At 23.7% G+C, this 25,005-nt stretch overlaps 1 protein-coding gene across 3 annotated transcripts; it reads right to left on the reverse strand.

Annotated features, from left to right (window-relative positions):
• Window positions 1-2,671: 2,671 nt before the first annotated feature.
• LOC145835468 (BBSome complex member BBS4-like) lies at window positions 2,672-13,422 on the reverse strand. Of its 3 annotated transcripts, none has more exons than XM_082943075.1 (15): window positions 13,120-13,422; window positions 11,186-11,220; window positions 11,052-11,109; window positions 10,874-10,953; window positions 10,257-10,319; window positions 9,990-10,102; window positions 9,757-9,886; window positions 9,360-9,480; window positions 7,819-7,949; window positions 7,426-7,572; window positions 6,727-6,898; window positions 5,600-5,669; window positions 5,022-5,154; window positions 4,140-4,215; window positions 2,672-3,199 (listed from the first exon to the last, which is right to left on the reverse strand). In XM_082943075.1, exons 1-15 carry the CDS (start codon window positions 13,151-13,153, stop codon window positions 3,120-3,122), a joined length of 1,443 nt encoding a protein of 480 aa, XP_082799201.1. In that variant the 5' UTR covers window positions 13,154-13,422; the 3' UTR covers window positions 2,672-3,119. The 3 variants fall into 3 exon arrangements, with proteins under 3 accessions (XP_082799201.1, XP_082799200.1, XP_082799202.1); XM_082943074.1 differs by having other exon boundaries at window positions 4,131-4,215; XM_082943076.1 differs by having other exon boundaries at window positions 4,040-4,215.
• Between the last annotated feature and the right edge of the window lie 11,583 nt (window positions 13,423-25,005).

Consider the following 25,005-nt stretch of genomic DNA (forward strand, 5'->3'; position numbering starts at 1 on the left):
ATAACACTCATTATAAACTGTTTAAAATTTCTATAATCGTAAAAGTTAAAATCTATGTTCTTCTAAAAGAAGGAGTTTTCCTTTAACTAATTTCAGCAACTAGCCTTTTTAAACTGAAACAAAATAAATAGAAATTCAATCAAAACGAGTAAAACTATAAACAGACCAAAAACACTTTAAAACTTTGTATTATATTAGTTTTCACAAGAAGTAAATAAACATAAAGTTGAACTACTATTAGTTTTACATTTTAAGATTTATTTCTTTAAACATTTAACTGCAAAGATTTTTCAAAATAATTATTTTAAAAACTTGTTTAACTATTTATAAAAAAAAAGTTGTAATTTTTTGTATTTGTATCATATTTAGCTTTTATCATCAAACCTAGGTTTTTAATTATCTAATTAAGTAATATTGTGTACTTTTTACTTTAAAAATAACAATCAAAGTTCTCAACGTAAATATAAGAAGAATGATCAATTGTTAACAAAATTTAAAATTTATAATTGAATTTAGTAATATACAAAAAAGCTTGCTTAGAAAAGCAAATTAAAAATTATATTTAACAGGTGTTGAAAACGATAAAATTTTATTTATAAAGCCAAAGTAGATTAAAATAAAGATGACACTTTATACGAACTAAAATTTAATATAGTCTATAAATTTTAATGGTTTAAAGATTAAAGCATTTAGTACATTTTATATACTTACAGATTATAAGTCAGACAAGTAAAAGAAGATATAAATGGTAAAACAAGAGTTTTTTTTTACAAAGATAGAAGTTGAGGACTTTGTAAGTCTGAAAAAATCATACTATATAGAAATCAGTATTCTTTGAATTATTTTGATAAAATGTTTTCATGAAAACCTGAATAACCAGCTAATAAAACTAGGAGCCACAAATTCTTTGATATTTTTTTTAAGAATAATTTTTGTCTACAGTATAATGTATAAGCTTGTATGAAAACATCTTTATTTACTTAATTGTTGTAAATCTTTATGTATTTTATTTTAAAGTTAGAACACAATACTCCTATTCTAATAAGAGGTTTATTTTTTAAGTTAAATTTTTATAGAAAGTAAAAATTTATTTACTCAACTGTCTTTTATATATTTGAAAATGATAAATATTTAAAAGTTAGAACACAATACTCCTATTCTAATAAGAGGAGGTTTATTTTTCAAGTTAAATTTTAAAGTAAAAATTTATTTACTCAACTGTCTTTTATATATTTGAAAATGATAAATAAAAGTTTGAATAACATTGCAAAACTAATTGTTTTAATCTCTGAATGTGATTGAACTGGTGTTTAAATTGAATAAGTTTAAATACCATCATACTTTATGTTTTCTTACCTGAATTTAGTTTCAAAAATACAATTAGATGATAGCATCCAGTACAGTTATTAAAAACATAAAACTAAAATATTAACAAAGACATAAGTAAGTACTGGAAACAATGTATTAAGGCGTTTAATCCTCTAGTGCTAAACAAGGGAAGTCTGTAAAAAAAAAAAACGATTGTTTTTGTAGGCAAATAATTCATTTAACCAACGGCGTTTCTCTGCCTATGAAATACGGACAGCTCTCGACGGAGTCTGTAACGTACATCAATAAAAAAATTAAGTATAATGTGTAGTACTATAAATGAATTTATAATTTTAAACAAATAAGTTTATTTCAAAAGTAAGTAACCTAAAATAAATTTAAACTTTGTGAAACTTTACAACGATTTAATTAAGTATTTACTTGCAATAACTTATTTTAAATAAGGTTTTTAACTTAATTTTAATAATAAGTATACTTTTATAATCAATACTTTTTTTCTGTGCTTCTATAAAAATAAATATTTTCTTACAGTGGTTTTGACAAAAGTAACTTAAGGTTTTGAAGCTTTACGTATCAGAGATGCATGTAAGGTCATTTAAAATAAAAATAGTGTTGTAAATTTAACTCGATCTTTTAATTGCAATAAAAAAAAATTGTCAGTGAAGTTTGATTTATTCTAAAACTATTTAATTGAGCTTAAAATATTTGTTGTTACATAGTATTGGATAAGTACTTGCTCATGTATACTTACTAGCGTGTGTGATCGTGCTAAACTTTGTGGTTGCATGTTTTTAAAGTACTCCTGCTAATTGCGACAGTAAGTTTTGTTTTTTATTGGCGTGGTGGTTAATTGTGTAATAAGGGCATAGGGGGTGAAAGTTCTTTTTTTTACAAAATTTAACACTGGCTTCTATATGAAAGCCTAAGGATAAACTACATGTCAGACTTTATAAAATATAAAAATCAGCTTTGATATATTGTAATTAAAAAAATTCGATACAAACGTATGGACAACGTAAATTTTTCATTATTAATTTTATTATTTATTTAAAAACTCACAAAAAAAAACATCTAAAAATTGTGTTATGCGTACCAGCTTGATAAGAAACCTAAAAAGCTAATAATTTTGAAATATTTGTTCAACTTAAGGTTTTTAACAAAGCTATAAACGAATTAGATATAACTAGGACTAAAGTTAAAAACCAAGATGAGCTCGTTATGTCATGATTTCAAGTGATGTTACTGAAGAGCTTACCTTTGTTTAAAAAAAATTTAATAAGATAACCAAAATAAAATATTATTCAGTTTATTATGCAAACGAAAAAATAAACAAGTAGTCAAAGTTAAAATATCTTAAAAAAATCAGATACATAATAGTTTTATGTAATAAATCTGTAATATAATTTTTTTGCTAAAAGCAAATAAAACTACTCATTCTGTTACTTACCTCATAAAGTACTAAACTAACTTTTAAACGTTAACGAAACAATAAAAAATAAAATAAAAATTAGATAAAAAGTTAAATGTAGAATGCTTAAGTTATGTTGTTAATGAATGTATAATAAGGATAAGATTAAAAAAAACTTGACATTATTTAAATAAACAAAAAGACATAAAATTTCACAGCATAAATAAGAATTGTAAAAGGTATGCAGAACTGTAACTTACCTAGAATAAAAGAACCATTTCATAGCTTTATATAAGAAATTAGTGCAAGAAGTTTAAAAATGTTTAATAATTTAATATCAACAGTAAAAGTTTCAAAAATTTTGTCATGTAATTAAAGAGACTTATGCAGTTTCTGCTGTTTCAAAATTATCCCTTTCAGAAATCTCATTGCCATTTGAATTATTCTCATTTTTAGCGATTTCTAAATGTATAAAAAATAATTGTTAATATATTTTTAACTTTTTATTTCAAATTTTAAATCTAGTGTACAGTAATTAAAATATGAAGATATATCTGAAGTACAACATTTAAAACTTTTTATCTGTTAGTTTTTAATTACCTTAAAGCAAAACTAAAGTGAAAACGTAAGCTTTCTTAGATACATACAATTAGTTTTCAGAAACCGACAAGCAATAGTTTTTTTGTTTGATAATTTCTATCTATACAGATATCCATTTTATTAGTTCGAAAAATACTCGTAGTTCTAGTGCTTATAAAACTAGTTTTAGCTTAGCTTCGGTTAAAAAGTTGTACATGGCCTCACTTTTTTAATTTAAAAGAGTTATGATTTAAATTTCTTTTTACAAATAACTTTTCTTAAAAATGCAACTCTAATGATGCAAATTATTGTTTTATAACTAATATTATACAAATATAACTGCAGTATAAAAATAAAACTAAGTAAAGTAAGAACATTAGTAGAACGAATTAAAACTTTATATCGTATACTAACTTAACCAATATAGAACTTAAAAGGACATTGTGTTCTTTTTTACTTTTATTTTAAGAGGATATTGATAAGAAATCTTATTCCTTTCATACAACTTTTTTGTAAAAAAAAAAATTATTACTGTTATAAAAGATTCAAAAATAAAAAAATACTTTAGTGTCTTCTATATGTTATATATTTAAAAAAAAGTAAACAAGTGGCAAGGCAAAGAAGTAACTACCGTTTCTTTTTTAATTTTAAACACTTATATTTAAGTCAACTTAATAAAGTATACATTAAAACTGGTCTTAAAAAAGAATAAAAAAATAAAACTTGGGATACTCAGTGCAGTCTTGCATTACCACTAGTATAAACTACTCAATATGCGAGTACATCGAATTTTGTAATTGTAACAAAAAACTACTTTCTTTACTTTTTCTATTCTTCTTTTTTGGTTCATCAATTTGCATATTTAATGATGACATCAATTTTTTGCAAGCATCAACGACCTAACAAAAAGAATTAAAAAAACTCTAATTGTAACATACAAAATTAACTTTTAAAATTAAACGTTTAACTTAGTTCAAAAAACATAATTTTTAAAGTAAAATAGTAAAACTTCTAATAAATTTATAAAAAAAAACAAAAACATTAGGATTACTTAAACAAAACTTAAATTTACTTTAGTAAAACAAAGACTTTGTTTCTCAACAAGTCGTAAAAGTTTTATAACTAAATTTGTTACGCAAATACTTAAAATTTCATATGTATTTCACTAACAATAAAAAAAAAAACATAAAGTTTTATACAATACTCAGGGTTGCCAAATGTTATTAGCAAATTTCTCCAGGTTTTAAAAAATACACATTTTTGGGCCTATTTTTAGTTTAAAGTTAAGTTTAAAGTAAAAAACTGTGATGATAGTATAAAACATTGAAAAGATACTGTAAAGCTAGTTTAAATGTGTTTTTTAATAAACAAATTTTTGATGATGGCAAATTTATTTTATCTATATAATAAATTTTTTGTGTCAAATCGAAATTTTTCTACTTAACATGTAAACAATTTTTTAAATTCCAGGTTTTTCTAGGTTTTCTTCAAAATTTCTCAATTTCTAGTTTTTTACAGCCTAAATTGTCATATTCCAGGTTTTTCCATGATTTTTGGCAACCCTGAATACTGTTTAGTTGAAAAATATTTAAACTGTCTTCTATAAAATTGTTTAAAACTTCTTTTATCCTAGTATACAGCTTAAACGTTACCAAGCTTTACTTACATAGAATTTTTAAATTTATTGGAATATGAAGTAGTTTACCTCCTTACTGAGTTCAATAGAATTTTTCTTTTTTATACTTTTGAAAGAAGAAACTAGCTTTATTGCTTCATCCGATTTGCTTTGGATTTGATGAAGAAAAGAAGCGAAGTTAACAATTATGTAAGCATCATTACTGTTTTTTATTTACTAAACTAAAATATATTTTGAAAATAAAATATTTAAGTAGGTTGAAAATGAACTTTAGATAAAACATATCAAAATAATTTGATTTTCTAATTAGATGAACACTTGAAAACTTTTAAGGATTAAATTTCACTTGTTATTATTAGAAAAGAGTAGTATATCATAACACATATGATTAGTTTATGTGCGAATAAAGTTAAATCAGATATTCAATATAGAATACTAAGAAAGCAGTAGACAGTTAAAAAATTATACAACTATTTTTTTTTGGAATACATCTAAAAAGTATTATAAAAAAGCGAAATTAACATAAAAACATAAAAAGAAAAGAAAGACAACAAAAGTAAAGTTAGTATATATATATCAATAAATATTTTAAGTTAATATATACATATATTTACATACAAAGTAAGAATAATAAAACTAATATGTACGGTGCAAGTGATAAAGCTTCGTTGAACGCTTGCTCAGCATTTGTATTTTGTCCTAAATGCACAAGAGACACTGCAAAAAATACAATTGACCATAAGCCATTAATACAGCAATTTAGTATATAACTTTAAAGTTTAAACTTGGTGTTTACAAAATAAAAACAGTTGCTTTTTGTGGATCTGAAAGAAAAACTAGTTTAATCTTATAAATAAAAAATAACACAATCATAATTATACTATATAACTTTTTTTAAATAGAAAGTTTTTTTAAAGTGCCTAAAAACATTCGTAAAACCTTATGCTTACAAAATATAAAGAACCAATTAACTCATCAAAAATATTAGAAATTTTTGAGCAGCTATGTATTAATGATAAGCTTTTGAGTAAAATTTAAATAAAATTAAACTCCGAGGCACTACACATGCCACCAAGCCAAGAAGAAATTAGAAGTTTTACTATAATAAACTAAAGTATATGTAACTTTCTTTTCAAATGGTTTAAAATTGGTTTACAATTGGTTACAAATGGTTTTTCAAATGGTTTCAAATGGTTGAGTGCGAAACTAAAAAACACAATATTCAACTGAAAAAAAGTGTTTAGTATGATACTTGTTGATTAAAAAGAAGTACTATTTTTTTTTACTAATACAAACAGTTACATAAAATTATAACTTGACATCATTGACTATAAGTAAAAAAATATACGTATAATACATAAAATTGACTACACATTTTTTTTTGTATTTTGCCTAAATAAAATATTGTAGTTTGTGTCAAGAAATTTTAACTAAAAAAAGATGGTAGCAAAATACTTCTACTTTATGTAATTTTATTGTTATTTAAGTTTTGAAAACTAAGGCTTCTACGTTAAAGAGATAATTAATTACACAGTTTTTTACCTTTTGTCTTTGTTTTAACTCAGTTTAGTTAGTAATAGGTAATAGTAAAAGTTAGTTCTACAAGCCGATTCAAACTAGTGATAATTTTATAAACTTTTTATAAATAGTGACTGTTATTGCCAACATTTTTTTACAAAATTATTTTTAAATTAAATAAGGAAACTAATTGCTTCACTTACAGGTTACTGCTACTTATTTTAAATGATTATTTCTAAAATAATACAAAATAAACCAGCAAGAAGTAAGTAAGTTTGTGGATGATTCTTGTTCATTTTTACTGCAGTTGAGGCGAAATTAAAGGCTGAAGCAAACTGTTTCGTGCTCAAATGCACCAAAGCTAAATTGTGTAATATCTTCCAATCAAATGGCGACAAATAGTTTGCTCTTTTCAGACAACTTACTGCCTGTCTTAAAATAACAAAAGTTTTCTACTTTTAATGTAAAAAGGTTCTAAAAGAAACTTATTTCAAAGTAGGTCTGTACATAATATCTTTCAACAAATTGTGTAAATTAAAAATTTTAAATCTTATAAATTCCAATCGAAATATAACTTATTAGACATTTTTGATTAACTTTTGTTAATGCTTTCTACACTAACGTAATACTGATAATTGAATTGTAGCATTTTAAATCTTTTATTATAAAAGTACTTGATAGAAATATATGTTTACAAAATATAGTCAAAAAAAAGATTTTTTTAAGATATTAATATCAAAAATTTTAAAAAATAACTTGACTTAAATAAAAAACAGTAGAGCTTATTTTAAAAATCTTTTTAAGTAAACACAACATAAACTTTATTGGTGTTACACTTATTAGAATTAACAACATTACTCTCAATGTTCAATTAACTACATAAATGTATGGAATTTTTAAAAAGTTTCTAGCATACCTTAACATTAATTGAAATACATATATAACATTAACGTACAGCAACAAATTTTTCTTTTCCAAAAAAACACATTGCAATATTATTCCATAAGGAAGAATTTTCATTTTTCGCAGCAATTCTATATTTGCTCATTGCTACGTCATAATCACCGTGCATTTGCATCAATGATCCAGCCGCTAATATTGCCTGGTAAATACTAGGTAAAAATTATAAGTAAATTGCAAAAAAATTAAACTGTTCACTACTTTTTATACACAAGACTATTAGAAGTTTAAAGAATTTAATAAATCTTTAATATTCGATTTAAAAATGGTAAACTTTGCTTCCATTGTTACAATAATAAAGAAATTTAAAAAAATTGTGGTATAAGACAAATAAAAAAAAAAACAACAAGTTTACTTAATTATTATTTTACAAATAAACTACAATAACTTTGTAATTTTCAGGGTCATAGGCTAGAGATTTCCCAAGAAGCTCGAATGCTTTGTGGTAATTTTTCTCTTCTAAGTATAAGAGTCCCAATGAAGTGACTAGTTTTACATTTTCACTAAAATACTCCACACCTGAATCAAATATTTGTACAAAATTTTAAAAGGTTAAAGATTTTTATTATTTACACCAATAGTATGGAAATTTTTTATTTTACGTTTCAATAATGTGTCACCATTACGATAGGCCAATAAGTTATAAAAAAAATTGAAAAAAAGTCACCAAGTAACTTACATATGTACGGTACGGGCTTTAACATACAAAAACCTGAAAAACACAATAAATATTTAAAGAAAAAATACGTTATGGTGAAAAAAAAAATTAAAATGTTTTTGTATTTGTACATTAATATACGTACATATGATAGTATAAAAAAATTTAATCTTTATTGTTAAATTTGATACAATTCATTTTTATCTCTTTACTTTTTGTTTTATAGCTTTATTAATGATTTAATGACCATATACAGAGTTGCCACTAGTTTTTGGCAAATTTTCTCGAGGTTTTCAAAATTTCTTCCAGGTTTTTGAAAGAACACGTTTTTGTGTTTATTTTTAGTTAAAAATTAAGCTTAAGGTAAAAATCTGTTCAAATAGTATAATAACATTGAAAAGATACTGTAAAACTACTTTAAATATGCTTTTTAATTTAAAAAAAATTGATGGTCACAAATTTTTTTTTATCTATATGATAAATATTTTGTGTCAAATTGAAATTTTACTACTTTTATGTAAAAATTGTTAAAAATCCCAGGTTTTTTAGTGATTTTTGTACAAAATTCCAATTTTTTTTAGTCTAAATTGTCAAATTTTAGGTTTTTCGAGGACTCCAGGTTTTGTAGCAACCCTGAATATAGATAAATTATTGTCATCAAAATAAAGCTGTGCAAAAAATTATTCTTACTATATTATATCTCCTTTGAGCACATATGTTTGAGTTATACGTTTACAACTAACTAAGTAAAACTTTTCATTGGTTTGCAATTGTTAAATATAACACTATTTAACTAAACTATTGGGTACATCCAATAAATAAAATTTAATAAAGTTCAGTGTAATTATGATTTTATCGTTAAATTTAAAATGTAATTTAAAATTATCACAACTAAAACATACCTGGTCTTAAAAGTAAGAACAAAAAAAAAAGTTTAATTGTATAATATAAAACTTTAAGCAGTCAACTAATAAAGACTAAGGGTAAATTTGTACAGTATATACTTTAAATACTTAAATGCACTAACATACAAGTTGTATTTATGTGTAAATTCATTAAAAAAAATTACAACTAATATTTTTTGCTGTAAATTTTTGTATTAAAACTTTCATGACTTTTAACTGTTTGTTAAAAATGTTTAGTCTATTAAATTTTGTTACAGCGCAGTAACTCTTTGATTGAATTTATAATTTTAAACAATGGAAACTAGTTCAATTGTTTTAACTATACTTAAATAAATGTAAAACATTATTAGTATGAGTAAAAAATACCTTTTTGAAGTACCTTTTTAGCAAGATCAATGTTATGAAACTCCATATGTAGCTCATAAAGTAATTGATAAGTTATTACATGCTTTGATATTTGTAATGCCTCATTGAAAAACTGTACTGCCTACAAAAAGCAAGGTAATTTAAATCATAGAAAAAAAAATAAAATAAGATTTATTAAGCAAATGCTTAGACTCGTATAAAAACATATTTTTTTAATCATACTAAAATTAAAGTTTATGAAACTTAAAATACTAAAAAGTATTTTTGAGTTTCAATTTCTTTATCATGGTCAATAAACTTATAAGCGTGGCATATTTAACAAAGTTTAAACCAATTTATAAAGATAATTTTTATTTTAAAAATTTGTAATCAATTGATCAAAAGTTTAGCAACAGACCTGATCATATTGTTTTAGGTATTTACAGCAAACAGCTTGTGAATTACAGATTTCCCAATCCTTACCCCCACTCATTTCAATTGCTGCCTTGTAGCAATCTAATGCACTCTTGTGCTTCCCAACTAAAATTCTGTATAATTTTACAATACATTTTAACAAACATATAATATCACAGCTAAAACATTAAATATTTAAAAAATAATTTGACAATTAAGAAATTAACTATGTCTGACAAGCTTTTTCCAATTTGTTTCATTGTGTTGACATTTTTTGGATTCAATTTGTGACATTGTTGAAAAATTTTCAATGATTGTTCAACATCACCTTCTGTTCTCAGAATAGTTGCCTGTGTTTTTTTTATAGTTCAGAAATAGTACCAGTGTCTTAAAAAGTAAAATAAACTCTAAGGTAGGATTAAGTTATGAATATACATAATTTTTGTTTTAATTTCTTTAATTTAATTTAACTTTTTTTTAGTTCTTTTAAAAACTTATAAATACCTTTATAAGTAAGGCATACTCAGACTTTCCTTTAGACTGTTCAAGTTCTTGTTTGATTAATTCCTGCAAAGGTTTATAGAATGTTAAAGTTTCGCCGTTTATTTTAATAAATATTGTTGCAAATCTATCAGATTTTAGTAGTCAAAAATCATACACATCAGTACTTAAAGTGAAAAAGTGATTATTAGTAGTTTTAAGTAACTAACACAAATGTGTAAATTGATTCCATAAAATATTTTTATTTTTGGCTGCCTTGAAAGGAGTTTTTACAAGCACAACTTAAAACTTAAAGTCTTTCTTAGGCACTAAGTAGTTTATGCTTAAAACTCATTGACAAACTGATGCTATATCATTGTAGCATTTTAATCGAACTTATCAAAACATTTTAGAACAATTTAAAAACTAAATATTACCATAAAAACAAATAGAAGATTTAGATATTTATAGCTTAAAGATCACTGTCAGATGAAAAGCAGAAAGCTTATGTTAAGTACATGTATTAAAAAACTTATTAAATTCCAAATATAAAAATTTGCTACAAAGCTTAAGTTTTTATATCATTTGTTGCTAAGTAGCTTTATATACATATACTGAAAACAACAGGAATTAGATCTAACCTTGCACCTTGCATATTCTCTTCGAACATAATGTAAGTGTATAAGCCAATTTCTTCTTTCAATAGGTTTGAAAGCTGGACCTTTAATAATTGTTAAACAAAAAATAATTGTGAAAGTCTTTATCAGTTTTTTAGCATCTGTTTATATACAATATATTTGATGTAAGAAAATTTTAAACCTCTGTTCTTTGCTGGTTTTCTCTTTTGTACTCCATTTAGATTTAAAGGCGCTTCTTTCTATAAAATTAGTATACAAACTTCTTACAAAAGATTATTATATAAACAAATATACAGTATAACAAAAACAACTTACTGCTTTTATATCTTCAACTGGTGCATTATTGTCATCTATTAACAAATTAGTTAAAATTAATTTAACAATAGCATTAAAAAAACATATTAAATGTAGACAGGTATAAATAAATCAGTTTAAAATATATAATAACACGGTTGCTACTTTTTAAGTCAAAAAACTGTCCTGAGTGACTTTAAGCTATCTTTAATCACCCTGTTTAAAAAAAATCTTTTAAAATTTAAATCATTATAACTATAAATTTTAGATTCATATCAAAAGATAAAATGTTAATTAAAAATGTAGTGAAGAGCTAGACACAGTGCTAAAAATGATTAAATAAGCATTTCAAAATCAATAAAAATCAAGTTCTTTAATAAACTGATTATATAAAATAACAGTTATTTCAATAAGATCAACTAAATTTGTCCAGGTATTAAAAAAACCTTTAAACTATCCTCAGTATTTTATAAAAAAACAAAACCATCCTGAGTTAGCCTGAGTTTAAGAAATAAATTCATAATATCCCGAGTTATCCTGAGTGTGTGGGAAGACTGTAATAACTCCTTAGTTTATTTACTATACATTGTTAAAAATCACTTTAAATTTACATAATATATACCTTTAGATAATACAATTTTCTTATAATATCTGGCTTTGAAAAATACAGAATTTAATTATTTAATTTTATTTCACAACTCATGTTTAGTACTACTTGGTCCAGGCAAAAGTTATATTTGACAAGTTATACTTTCATGGTCTAAAGATTTAAATAAATACAGTATAAAAAGCAGTTTTAATAAACCTTTTATTGCTACTAGTAGTAAAAAGAAAAAAAAGTTTGAAGAGGTATAAAATTTTTCCATATGCCTAAATAAAAATTATAATACAACAACAGCTTGTAAATTATGGAAAACTGACACCTGCTTGTCTATGTTAATTGTGTATCAGTTTTCATGTATTGTGTACTTGTTGTATACTCCAACAAACTATTTTTGTATTGTGAGCAACTAATGATTTTTGAACAGCTAAAAATTATAAACATACTCTTTAAAAGTTATCTAAAATAATTCAAAAAAGTTGTAACTTAAATATTTGAATAAGTTTATACTGCACCTTAAGAATTTCAAATTTTAAATAAAGAGGAATGGTGAAAACTTAAAGCCATTTTTAGTACAAAATTTATCAATAAAACATTTAAAAAAAGAATAGTTTGTTGTTTAATTATGGAAGTTTATTTAGCATTTATAGTAGAAAGGTTTCAAAACACAGTAAGTAATCTAAAATCACAAAAATTTTGTATGCTTAGATTGAACAAAAATAGTATTTTATGACAAAAAGAAACAAGCTTAAGTAGGGTGGGCAACATTTGGTGGGCAAGATGTGAAAAAATTTAGTCCTTGAAGGGCCAAAGCATTTCATCATTTAATACATGAAAATTACTCAGTTATCCATTTCATTTTGACAAAATACTAATTCTATATGTTTTTTTTTACTATAACTAGTGTAAGTTTAAAATCTCCTATAAATTGTACCTATGACCTTTTTTTATTATTTTCACTTCAAGTTTTAGAAAATCTAGTGTAAACTTCAAAATATGTTGTAGCAGGACTGTTTTATATTCTATCAGGTGACAGTTTTACCTTTTGCAGGCCTGATTTCACTTTACAGGCCCAATTTCACTTCAAACATCAGCTGGCCAAAAATTACACAGCCAACCCCTAAGCTTAAACCATGTATCTTGACCATCTATCTTGATTATAGTAGAAGTATAATCAAGGTAGAAGGTTGAGTAACATGGATTTAGCTAGTAATTTTCTAAACTTTGACGAGCTTAATAAAAAACAATACAAAATTATGAGTTTTTATGTACAGCTAAATTTCTTAAAACTATTGCAATTGTAACATTATAGCTGATTTATACATATCTCATAGATAAAAAATACTAAACAAACCTGAACTAATTGTTGATTTAACTTGAGAAGACATGTTTAGCTAGAGTTTAAGCCTGTCCACATGACATTTTAACTTCTATACAGTAGTTTCTTTATAACTAGATTTTTTTTAACTATTAATGTAAAGAAATCAAATTAATTAACTGAAGTCTTTTTATTGTGAGTCAACTTAACAGTTAAGCTCTTAGGAACAAAACAATTAATCTAACATACTTCACTAGCAGTTACATTTACAAATCATTTTATTTATACTAATGTCAAGGTAGCAACTGGTTTTTTAGAAATCTTTCCAGGTTTTTTTTTTTTTTTCAGGTTTTTAAAAGTACAACTTTTCTTGTCAACTGTTAATATAAAGTAATTTTCAGGTAAAAAAACTGTTTTAAACACTATTAAAATATTGTAAATTTACTGTAATGCTACTTTAAATGTGTTTTATAATTAACAAAAGCTAAATAATAGAAAAATAGGTTATGATTAACTTTAGGTGGGCACCAATATCAAAGTATAATTCAATATACAGAAATTTTTCAGTTTTATTTTAAATAATTTTCAGTTAATTTTATAAAAATAAGTACATAAGCAGGGCTCGCCCTGCTTATGTACTTATACTACTGAATGTAAATTTAGGTGACTCTTCAACTGTATATAACGGTGTCATTTCAACAATGCGACTTTTAAACTATTTTTTATTCTTTTAGTATTATGATTTATGTAGGTTACATATTGCTGTGAATTAAATATAAAAATTAAGTCGGTTTTTAGGCCTTATTTAACTCTAACAATAGTGTCATTTCAACTAAGTGTTAATTTTTATAACCAACTTAATTTTTATAGTTAATTCACAGCGATATGTAACCTACATAAACCATAATACTAAAAGAATAAAAATAGTTTAAAAGTCACATTGTTGAAATGACACTGTTGTATACAGTTGAAGAGTCACCTAAAATTACATTCAGTAGTAATGCTTCGCCCTGTTATGTACTTATTTTCAAAATAAAACTGAAAATTATTTAAAATTAAGCTGAAAAATTTCTGTATATTGAATTACACTTTGATATTGGTGCCCACCTAAAGTTAATCATAACCGAAAAATAATTTTGTATATAATAAACACATAGTATCTAATATAAATTTCAGGGATTTAAATTTAAAGTTGCTAAAATTTCAAGGTTTTTCTATATCTTTAAATGATGTTTAAAAATCAAGGAATTTTCAATGTTTTTTGTCTAGGTTTTCAAAGTAATTGTTTTTTTATTTAAAAATATGTTTTTTGATAATAAAAATAAACTTGGAACTTATGCATGGTGGCAATTTTTTCTTATAACTCTTATAACTAATAATTAAACACCGTATATTCTGTTTTGTGTAAATTAAACATATTTGATGTGGTATATTTTCAGAAATAAATAAATTATAAAAATTTTATACACAAGTGTTTTGATGCTTTTAAAAATTAGTTATTAAAAAAAGGTATTTAAAACTTTGAGAAAAATAAAGAAGAAAAATTACAACTAAGGTCAATGGTTGATGAAGAAAAATAGCTGTAATTGAGCATCTTAAAACTAACTTTGCAAACACTGTCTTTTAGTATTTTAATGCTAATAAAAACAAACCTTTGGTTATGGTCGGTTTTAGGGGCGCGTATTTTACTTATTAAATTCATCTTTTTAAAAGGTACTTTTTAACTTAATATTCAATTATTTATATTAGCAGGGCTACGCCCTGCTAATATTTACATTTATCATCAAAGTTGCTACACTACTAAACTATATTTACTTTGGGAACAAGTCAAAATTGCATTACGACAAAATTGCACGAGATGACAAAATTTAACAATCAAATATTTTCACCAAGGGTCAATTTTGAACGAAGATACTTTTGCTCACAGACAAAATTGCAAGAGGGGACTAAATTTCACGAAGACAAATTTGCACAAAAGGACACAATTGCACAAAGACCATTTTGCATCTAGGGTCAATTTGCACGAAGACAAATTTGCACCAAATGACTAAATTGCTCTAGAGGTTAATTTCGCACAAAAACAATTTAGCACCAAGGATCAAATTTGCACGAAGAAAAATTTGCACGATGGACAGAATTTCAAGAAGAAATTTTTGCACAAATGGGCAATTTCGCTCGACAGTAAAAAAAACATAAAAATGTTATAAATAAAATCAAAATAATAAGTAACTAACTTAACAAAATAAAAGTAACTGACCGAGGGTAATAGTTAAAGGTAACAGTAATAGTAAAATAAAAAAAAAGAATTATAAGTGATTTTATATAAAAAAAAAAAGTAAATTAATAAATAAGAATTAATTAATAGGAAAAAAAAGCTACCGACTGAGGAATAAGGGTTAAGGGTAGAAGTAAAAGAAATAATAATAAAATTTATTATAATCAATGAGAAAAAAAAAAGATAAATTACCGACCGAGGGTAAGGAATAAGGATTAGATGTAACAGTGATAGTAAAATAAATAAAAAAGTTAATTAATAAAAGCAAATAAACAAATAAATACAAGTTTTTTGTTTAAATAATAAAATTTCATTTCTAACACTTTAAGTAAGGTAAAGTATTAGAGAATCAATTGTTTATTTTAGTTTATATCTAACACAGTACCTTTATTTTAACTTTTGTATTCATTAAAAAGAAAGAGGCTTGCTCATTAAAACAATTTATAGTTTTTTAGCAATGTACTTTTATAATCGTTGATAATCTTAAAATATTTTTTCTAAAAACAGTAAACTTTTTTTTAAATCTTTTATAAAAAAAACATTGTCAACAAGTTAAATTAATAAAACTCTAAATACGATAACAAAAGTATGAAAGAAACTTAGATAAGTACAATTACAACTATCATCCTAATTGTAAATTTGACTGTTATATAAAGTAATTAAATAGAGCTATTTGTATTTGCTTATAACTAAAAGTTGACATTTTTTAGTTTAAAAATATTCTTACTTCAAGTTATTTAACATGATGCAAGTAAAACACTTTTAAATCGTTTTTATCTTTTTATAAAATACGACAAAAAAACAACATTCGTTTCTATAACTAAGTAAAATTGAAATCAATTGTTGTTTTAAATTAATCATTTTTAAATAGAAGTTACAGTATTCAGACGGGAGAGAATTTTAAGTATATTTTACTTTCTTATGTGAATTTGTAAGTAAAATAAAAATCTTTTAAAAAAATTTAAAAAGCTTTAAAATAAAAAAGTTTTTGGAATAACTTCGTTTTTTTTTTATAATTAAAAATTGTATGACGAATATTCAAAAACGAAAAAATAAAGTGAGTCAAAATATTTGTTACTCAAATTTTAATAAAACCTTCTATTATTTGTCATACACCATAGTTCAACGTATCATTAACGATAAACAAAAATCAACATTAAAACTAAAATTAAGCATTTCAATTAAAATGAATCGATTTATTTATTTTTTAATATTAGAAATTATAAAAATTATTTAAACTCAGTTTTGAAATTATTTTACAACATAAAGCAAAAACGAGTTTTTTATTTAAACGAAAAATTTTATATTCACGCCATTTGTCTATTATCTATGTATTCTATGATAAATTTTTTATGCATATTCATAACTAAACTTTTTTTATCAAAAAATGAAACTAAGTAAAATTGAAATCAATTGTTGTTTTAAATTAATCTTTTTTAAATAGAAGTTACAGTATTCAGACGGGAAAGAATTTTAAGCATATTTTACTTTCTTATGAGAATTTGTAAGTAAAATAAAAAACTTTTTGAAAATTTTAAAAAGCTCTAAAATAAAAAAGTTTTTGGAATAACTTCGTTTTTTTTTTTATAATTTAAAGTTACTAGTTTCTAAGTCATAATTAAACTCAGTTGTTATACAAATAAAATATAATTACTTCTTTAAATTCTAAGATAATAAATAAATAAATGGTTACTACACAATACTTGTAGCTAAAGTAATATATTGATTAAAATTTTAGCAAGTTTATTAATATCTAACATAGAGATGAGTCAGGTCCGCAAACGATATTTTCTAGTAAAATCTTCTTTATAGATTTTTAAATTCTCCTAATGTTTGTTTAAATTCCATTATCTTAATAGGCTCATTGAAATTGTAAAGCAATATGTATAAGTTTTTACGATGTAAGTGAAAACTAACCGACTATTAAACAGTAAAAAATCTGTCAACAACAGTACAACATTTACACCAGGCTTACAATGAAGTTTAATAAACCGTAATATAAAGATTTTTGTATCTCAACATTACATTTGTAAAGGTTTACTTTTTGAAATTTAAACTTGTTAGAATTATCCTAGCTACGTAAGTTTCAAGAAAATCCAACATAATACAGTTATAACTGCTTACTTTTAGAATCCTACAAAAAACAGTTCAAAATATTCTTATGTGAATATCCAAACGATTTAGTAAATTATAATAACATATATATTTAGAAAAAGTTTCTGTTAATTAAATTTTGAACTTAATGACAAGGTTAACTTTATAATACGTTAAAAAAAGCGTTACAGCTTTAATAAAAATATATTTAAGATTATCAACGACTATTCCTTTGTGTAATTGTTTTTATTTTACCCCTAGTTCTTACCCTCGCTCGGTAATTTATTTTACTTTATTTTTTTCTTATTAATATTTTCTAATAACTTTTCTTTACTAATACTATCATTCGGTAGCTTTTTTTCTTTTTAATTAGTTAATTTTTGTTTATTCATTTTCATATTTAATTTAATGATATTTATAAACTAACCTTCATTTAACTATCACTGTTACCTCTAACCCTTACCCACGTCAATAACAGTTTTTTATTTTTATTAAGTTGTCTATTAGTTTTTTTTCTGTTTTTTTTCACTCTCGTGAAAAATTGACTTTAGGTGTAAAATTGTCTTAGTGCAAATTTATCTCCTCGTGCAAATTTGTCTAAGTGCAAAAGTATCTTTGTGCAAACTGACCGTTTATGCAAATTTGTCTTCGTGCAAAATTGACCCTTGTTGCAAAATTGTCTTTGTGAAATTTTGGCTTTCGTGCAAATTTGTCCATGTGAAAATTAGTCCCCTCGTACAACTTTGTCTGTGAGCAAAACTAATTGACCCTTGGTGAAAAATTTTGATTGTGAAATCTTGTCATCTCGTGCAAATTTTTCTTCGAGAATTTTTTTCGTAATGCAATTTTGACCTGTTCCCAAAGTAAATATAGTATAATACTGTAGCAACTTTAATAATAAATGTAAATATTAGCAGGGCGTAGCCCTGCTAATATAAATAATTGAATATTAAGTCAAAAAGTACCTTTGAAAAAGATGAATTTAATAAGTAAAACCCTAAAACCGACCATAACCGACCTCTTTTCCAGTGAGTTGTGAAAAGAATAATCAGACATATTTGTGATCTCAACAAGCCTGATTTTCAAAAATAAATTTGTCTAAAAAAGGAAAAGTGGTAACATACAATAAGAAACAAAATTTTGAGTACAAACTTAAAACAACAAGAGCACAATACAATATAAGTACATTATTATAGCTTATTGAACAACAACAAAAAAAATATACAAAATGTTTGGTCCTAAAAACTGATGCACAAAAAAACCTTTTGGTTATCTGGTCGCACGCTACAGATACCTTTTAACGTCTTGTCCAGGACATTAAATAAAGTCTATGAATATTTGCATATAAATAATCAATTTTCTCGATTCTTTTGGTTTAAAGGGTAACAATTAGAGTTTCAAACTTGGATTGAAGAAGATAAACTAACATATTTCAGTTCAAAACTTTGGTTCATTGTTTCAAAAAGTTCTTTGAAATTAAGCATTTGTACTTATTTTAATAAGTTATATTTTAAAAATTTGTAATAATTCTAGCTGTTTCGTTTTAGGGAAATTTAAACTTATTATAATAGCTTTTAAATATGAGTGTCACGATTCTGAATACGATCTAAGAAAACATCGCCGAAAGTCTAGCCTAGCTAAAGTTAGGATTTACATGTGCTGAAATACAGCTGTCTTTTTTTTTCGCATGCGACTGACTGACACATTTCAATCAAACGACTTTAATTAGTGAAATCTTTTTGTGTGTGTTGCTAAACCTTATATTTTGAAAGGAAGCTTTAAAGCTGTACTAGTAACGTAACGTATTAGAAACTAAGAAAATGGTAATTTTTGTTTTAATGCAAACTTTTAAGTACATAATTAACAATAAGAACTAGGTAAATAACAAATTTAAATTGAAAACTGTAGTTTGCCTGTCTTTTTCAACAAAATAACCAACATTGTTAGGTATGTTATGTAATATACACCGGATCAACTAATTAAAGTTTAAAAAGTTTTTATAGAACAATATTGAGTTACTTTCAGTAATAACTTTGTTTATTAACTACTAAACTAGTTGCATTATACATTAAAGATTTAATGGTCTGGAACTTTACAGTTTTACCTTTATTTGTTTTGTTAATATTAAATTTGTAAAAACACTTGTTTACCTAGTAAAATTTTAAAGATTTCTTACTAAGAAAATATAAGATTGTTTTAAAAAAAGTTTCTGCTTTTTTCAACAGCTAAGAATTTACACGAAACAAAAATTATTAAATGATTATGTCGCTTTACTTGTATAGTTTTAAAATAAAAAAATGTCTGTGAGTTATTTCATTAAAAAAATGTAAAAATTATTATTATTTAGAATAAAAGTTAAGAAATGTTTAGCTTGGCTTATGAGTATGAAATGTAGTTGCAGACTAGTCTGTCAATAGAATAGAAGTCGAGTAATGTGTTCTACTTTGTTTTAAAAGAAGAGCAGCCAAAAAATAACAATTTGTTAATCTAGTAGTTTTAAAAGTTCTAAATTTTTAAACTTAAACTGTTATACTAGTCGTATTATAGTTTATTTCTTTTAAAATAAGTATTTTACTACCCCCCAAATTAAAAAAATAATAATTATAGCAGCTTTGGTACTAAACACAGAAATCCAATCCTTTTGACTAAATGTTATATTAAAGCAAAATTTTTTTAAATCTCAAGTAATTTTGCTTATACTAACAACCTTTAAAGTTAAAACTATTAATTAAAAACTGAGTTATAATATCTTATACTTGATAAGTTTTTATTTAGAATTAAAATATTTAGATCAGTATATTACTAAACTGAAATTTAAGTATGCTTGGAATAACACATTTTATTTATTAGGAATTTATTGCTACACAAAGACAGTATTAGTCAATTTTTATTAATATTTTCACGTTTGTTGCGAAAAGTACGTAAGTTTATTGTTAAGATTTGCGTTGTAATTGTCCATTCATTGTGTGCTTATTTTAGTACTTAACTAACTAGCTTTAAGCCATAGAAACTAAATCGTATTGTTTTCCTAGATGTTCTAGTTCAGTTTGTAGATACAAATAGATATTTTGAAGTTTGTAATTCATTTTTAAAGAATTGTTCAATAAAGTTGACTATTTAGAAAATACTTATTAACAACTGAGTACTTTTAAACTACTCAATGAATATAAGATAACTTACAACTTAATTTACTATAAGAAATTACAAAAACTAGAGTTTATAAGTTTATAAACACTAAAACAAACTTGAAAACATGTAAGGTAATATAAAGAATTTAATTTTAAATTAGTAACAAATAATTCAATTCACATCAAAACTAAACTAGTTTTTCAATGTTTTCTTATATTTAACAATACAAACTTTACTAACCTTTTTAGGCTGTAGAATGATTTATATTAGAAACAAACTTACCTCGATCTAACTTTAATACTACTTTAATTTGTTTTATAGTACTTTATTAACGAATTTTTGGATTAATAAGCTATTTTTTAAACAAAACAAATCTTTTTAACTACTTTTATTTTTACGTCCAAAACATTATTTAAAAAACTAGTTTTCGCTAAAACAGCTAGTCAGTGCTTAAGATATGTACTTCTGAAAAAAGTTATTAAAAAGTCATGGAAACTAAACAGTTAGTTGAGCAACCAGTTAAAACATAGGCAAAAACAAAAACATTTTTTTTTTGATACAAAAGCTAAATAACTAATATAACAACTAATCAAGTAATCAATTACTTTTAAAATAAGAACCATGAGTAAGGAGCTATAAGACTGTAAATTTGGTTAGTCTTTGTTAAACCTGCTTAACATCAAAAAACTAATTTATTGTTATTGAAACGTTTAAAAAAATTCAAAATGGTCGGTCTGCTTTAAGTGCACAAACTAGGCAAAAAAAAAAACTAGGTAACTGAAGTCTTTAAAAATCATTTTCTTAACTCAGTAACCCTATAGAAAGTAAGGTGTTTAATCTAGAAAATTTTAAACTACATAAATGAAAGTTTTTATTGGTAAAAAAAAAGGTGTATTCTATTTATTTATTTTTCTTTTGCTACCGTTTGGTAGTAGAGGTTCAGAATAGGATAACAACAATTTTAGTTTTGCTTTTACACTAATACTTTCTGTCTGAACAAAAACAAAAGTTTGTTAAATTTTGTTTGTTTTTACCGTATTTTAGTTTAAAATAAAAAGATATTTTGAAAAAAAAAAACAAACTAAAGTTTTTATCAGGAATTTAAGTCAATGCTTGAAAACCAAAGAATTTAGTATTTAATACCAAAATAGGACCTTAAAATAAAACTTAACAAAAATAAAGTATTTTATAATAATATACTAAAAATAATACTATCTATTCAGTGGAATTTTTTACTTTAATTTGGTTGTATTTATTATTTGTTGCGTAAAAAATGCTAAATCTTTGTAGTTTTGTAGTGTGGTTCACTTAAGTGTACATAAATGAAACATATTTTGATAAGACAAGTTATTAGAAAATATGAAATTTGTTTTCTGAGCTAATTTAATGTTTTTTAAAAGATAAGTATAATAGTCTCAAGATTTAATCTTTAAATCCAATATTATACGTTATTTTGCTTTATTGGTAACGGTTTAAAAACGTTAGTAAATTAACCTTCAATATTTAAACTTACTTAATCTCAAAATCGTTTGTCACACTGAATATTAAATCTTATTATAAGTGTCAAGAGACGTCCAAGTTTAAAGTATGCCAAGTCATTATACTTCTATATTTAACTCCATGATAGACACAAATTTGTTTTATATAATATTTAAACTAGTTCAAACTGCTTAATCTGTACGGGTAACTATTTTTATACACTGTGAATAGTTTTTGAAAAAAAAAACATCAAATACATTAACATTTTAATCATAAAGCCCATAAAAATGTACTAGTATTTTAGATTAAATAAAAAAAACTGTTTTATAAGTGTTTTTATTAAATTTCAAAAAGTCTAAATGACATACTAAAAATTAATTTTATTGAATCTTTCGATAACTTGTATATATATTTTTTTCTTAAATGTTTTAACACCTAATCAACTTCTATATAGATTATTAAAATTTAAAAAACTAACAATGTTTACAAATAAACAAATTTCAACTAATCTTTAAACTTTAAAAAGATTTTTTAATATCTAAGTACATAATTATAGTTTTAGTTTATTATGTTAAGAAAAAATCTAACCTAAATTTTCTAACAAGCAACAGAGCTAAAATGTTTATTAAAAAGTAAAAGCAAATACTGCTTTTTTGATTTAGTCTAAACGACCTTGAATGACCTATTAGCTTTCTGCATAACTAAAAAAAATAGTAGCTTATATAAATTGAGTCATAAACAAAGCATGCCGACATTAACTTAAGAAATGTTAACAAAGCAATTAGCAGTAAATTGAAAGTCAAATCATTTTAATTAGAGTTTTTAGCTTCTTCTTCTTTATAAATTACTTCCTTAGTAATATTTTCACACAAGTTCGTTTTTTATTTACGAATGTTTGTATATTACTAAAATGAAACTCACTTGACATTTTGCTATATAAATTATGCTCAAAAAGAAGTAGATAATCAAATGAAGAGTATTGCGTATTTTTTAATACTATTTTTATAAAAAAGCGGTTTTAAAAAAGTTGAAAAAAGTTAGAATATTTAAAAGTTAAAGTTTCAAACTTTATGAAAAGTATTTTTTTAGTATATTTACTACCATCCTTAAGTTAAATTAAGAATTAAATTTTCTAATATCTACCAATATAGAAATCAAAAAAAAAATACTTGTAGAAAATCACAAAAAGCTATAAAAAAATGTACAAAAGTAATACATTTACATATTATGTTCATAAAATGTGCTAAATAAATATCATAAGCTTCATTATTCTTTCTTTTTTATGAAATTTGTTGAAAAACATCGTCTAGTATAAATTATTAATAATGACTTACTTATTGTATAAAAAATCGACATAAAAATGTATCATGAACTTGTTTAAAAAAAGCGATAAAACTTAATTTGAACGATAACTTTTTTAAATCGACATATATCTTAAGATCTAGAATGTTTAAGATTTTTGATTTGTTTACAAAAACTCTTAAAACAACTACAAATTTAAATTTTTCGATTCGGCGAAATTTGCGTAAAATTGATTAATATCTTTTACTTTAATCAATTACGGATATTACAAAATAAAAACTGTTGGCAGTATATTAGTATTTGCTTTTTTAGATAGCTTTAGGTAAAAGATAAAAAATAAACTTATACTGCTTTGATTAAAATAGCATAAAATGTAGTAAATATTTAAATTTGTAACAGATGTTAACTTATAAAAAGTCACTAAACTTATGCTTTATTTTAAAAGCTAAGTAAGTGCTTATTTTATTTAAATATTTAGTCTAATTTATAAACCCTATAGTAGTTGGTCATAGTTAATACTGATTTGAAGGAACATAGAATTAAGCATGTAAACATTATATACATTATAATTCATATCCTTCAACAAAGATATAAATTTTAGATTTTTGTTTAATAAAGTACTTTAGTAATAGTAATTTACATACAACTTTAATTTAAATAAAAATACTTACCCTAATTAAAAAAACGCATTAAAATCTGACATGTAAAAACTAGTAATACCATAATACGGTTTGTTTTATAAACAAAACAGTTACATTGTTTGTCGAACGTCATCATTTTGAAACAATAAACAAACAATACTACAGAGACTGCATTGTTTTAAGCAAAACTTAAACAAAATAAAAAAATGTCTACCTAACAGTTTAGCTTTATTTTAAAAACACTTTTTCGTAAATATTGATCTAATTTTGTTTTCTATAATTAATAAAACATTTTGTTTTTGAATTTACCTACTTGTAAAAAAAGTCGGACTTTATAGGTACATTCATATAATTAATTAAAGAAATTATTGTTGTACGATCAAAAAAAAAATTAGAAAATGTTTTACTGTAAGTCTTTTTTATAACACACTGAAAACAAAAATAAAAAAAATGCTTTTTAGTAAAACCTTCATTGTATAGTCACAATAGTTTTCATTAAATACTTTTAGCTAACATAAGAATATTTCTGTCTAAGTTCTTGTATTTATTTCTAACATGTTTCTTAACAGAACATTAAAAATAATTTAAAAGCTGCTTAAAAAAAATGTTGAGAAAACTATAAGAAAATTAAAACCAATGTCTATAATCCAGAAGCATTCTGCTTTTATTACAAAGTTTAGTTGACTTTCAGTAAATTAGTAAATAAAAAGTGCTACTCTTTTATGTTTTATTGTTTAAGGCATACATTCACACTGTGGTCGTTTTTATTGTTGTATCAGTCTTTATGCTATATTTTTTTATTTTGATCTAAATATTTTGATAAAGCTAATAAAATCAATTCTTATCAATGCTTTAGTTTGTATAAACATTTTCTTTGAGTCTTGAAGACAAATTAAATGAAAGCAAATTTATATACAGTACTGATGTAACATCGTAGAAATTTATTTTTAGCCGAATAGCTTACCTTTTTCACTATTGTGCTGACAGTTTGCATAATAACTA

The sequence above is a fragment of the Thalia democratica genome, chromosome 5 (assembly GCF_965202585.1).
Source record: "Thalia democratica chromosome 5, ktThaDemo2.hap1.1, whole genome shotgun sequence".
Taxonomy (NCBI): domain Eukaryota; kingdom Metazoa; phylum Chordata; class Thaliacea; order Salpida; family Salpidae; genus Thalia; species Thalia democratica.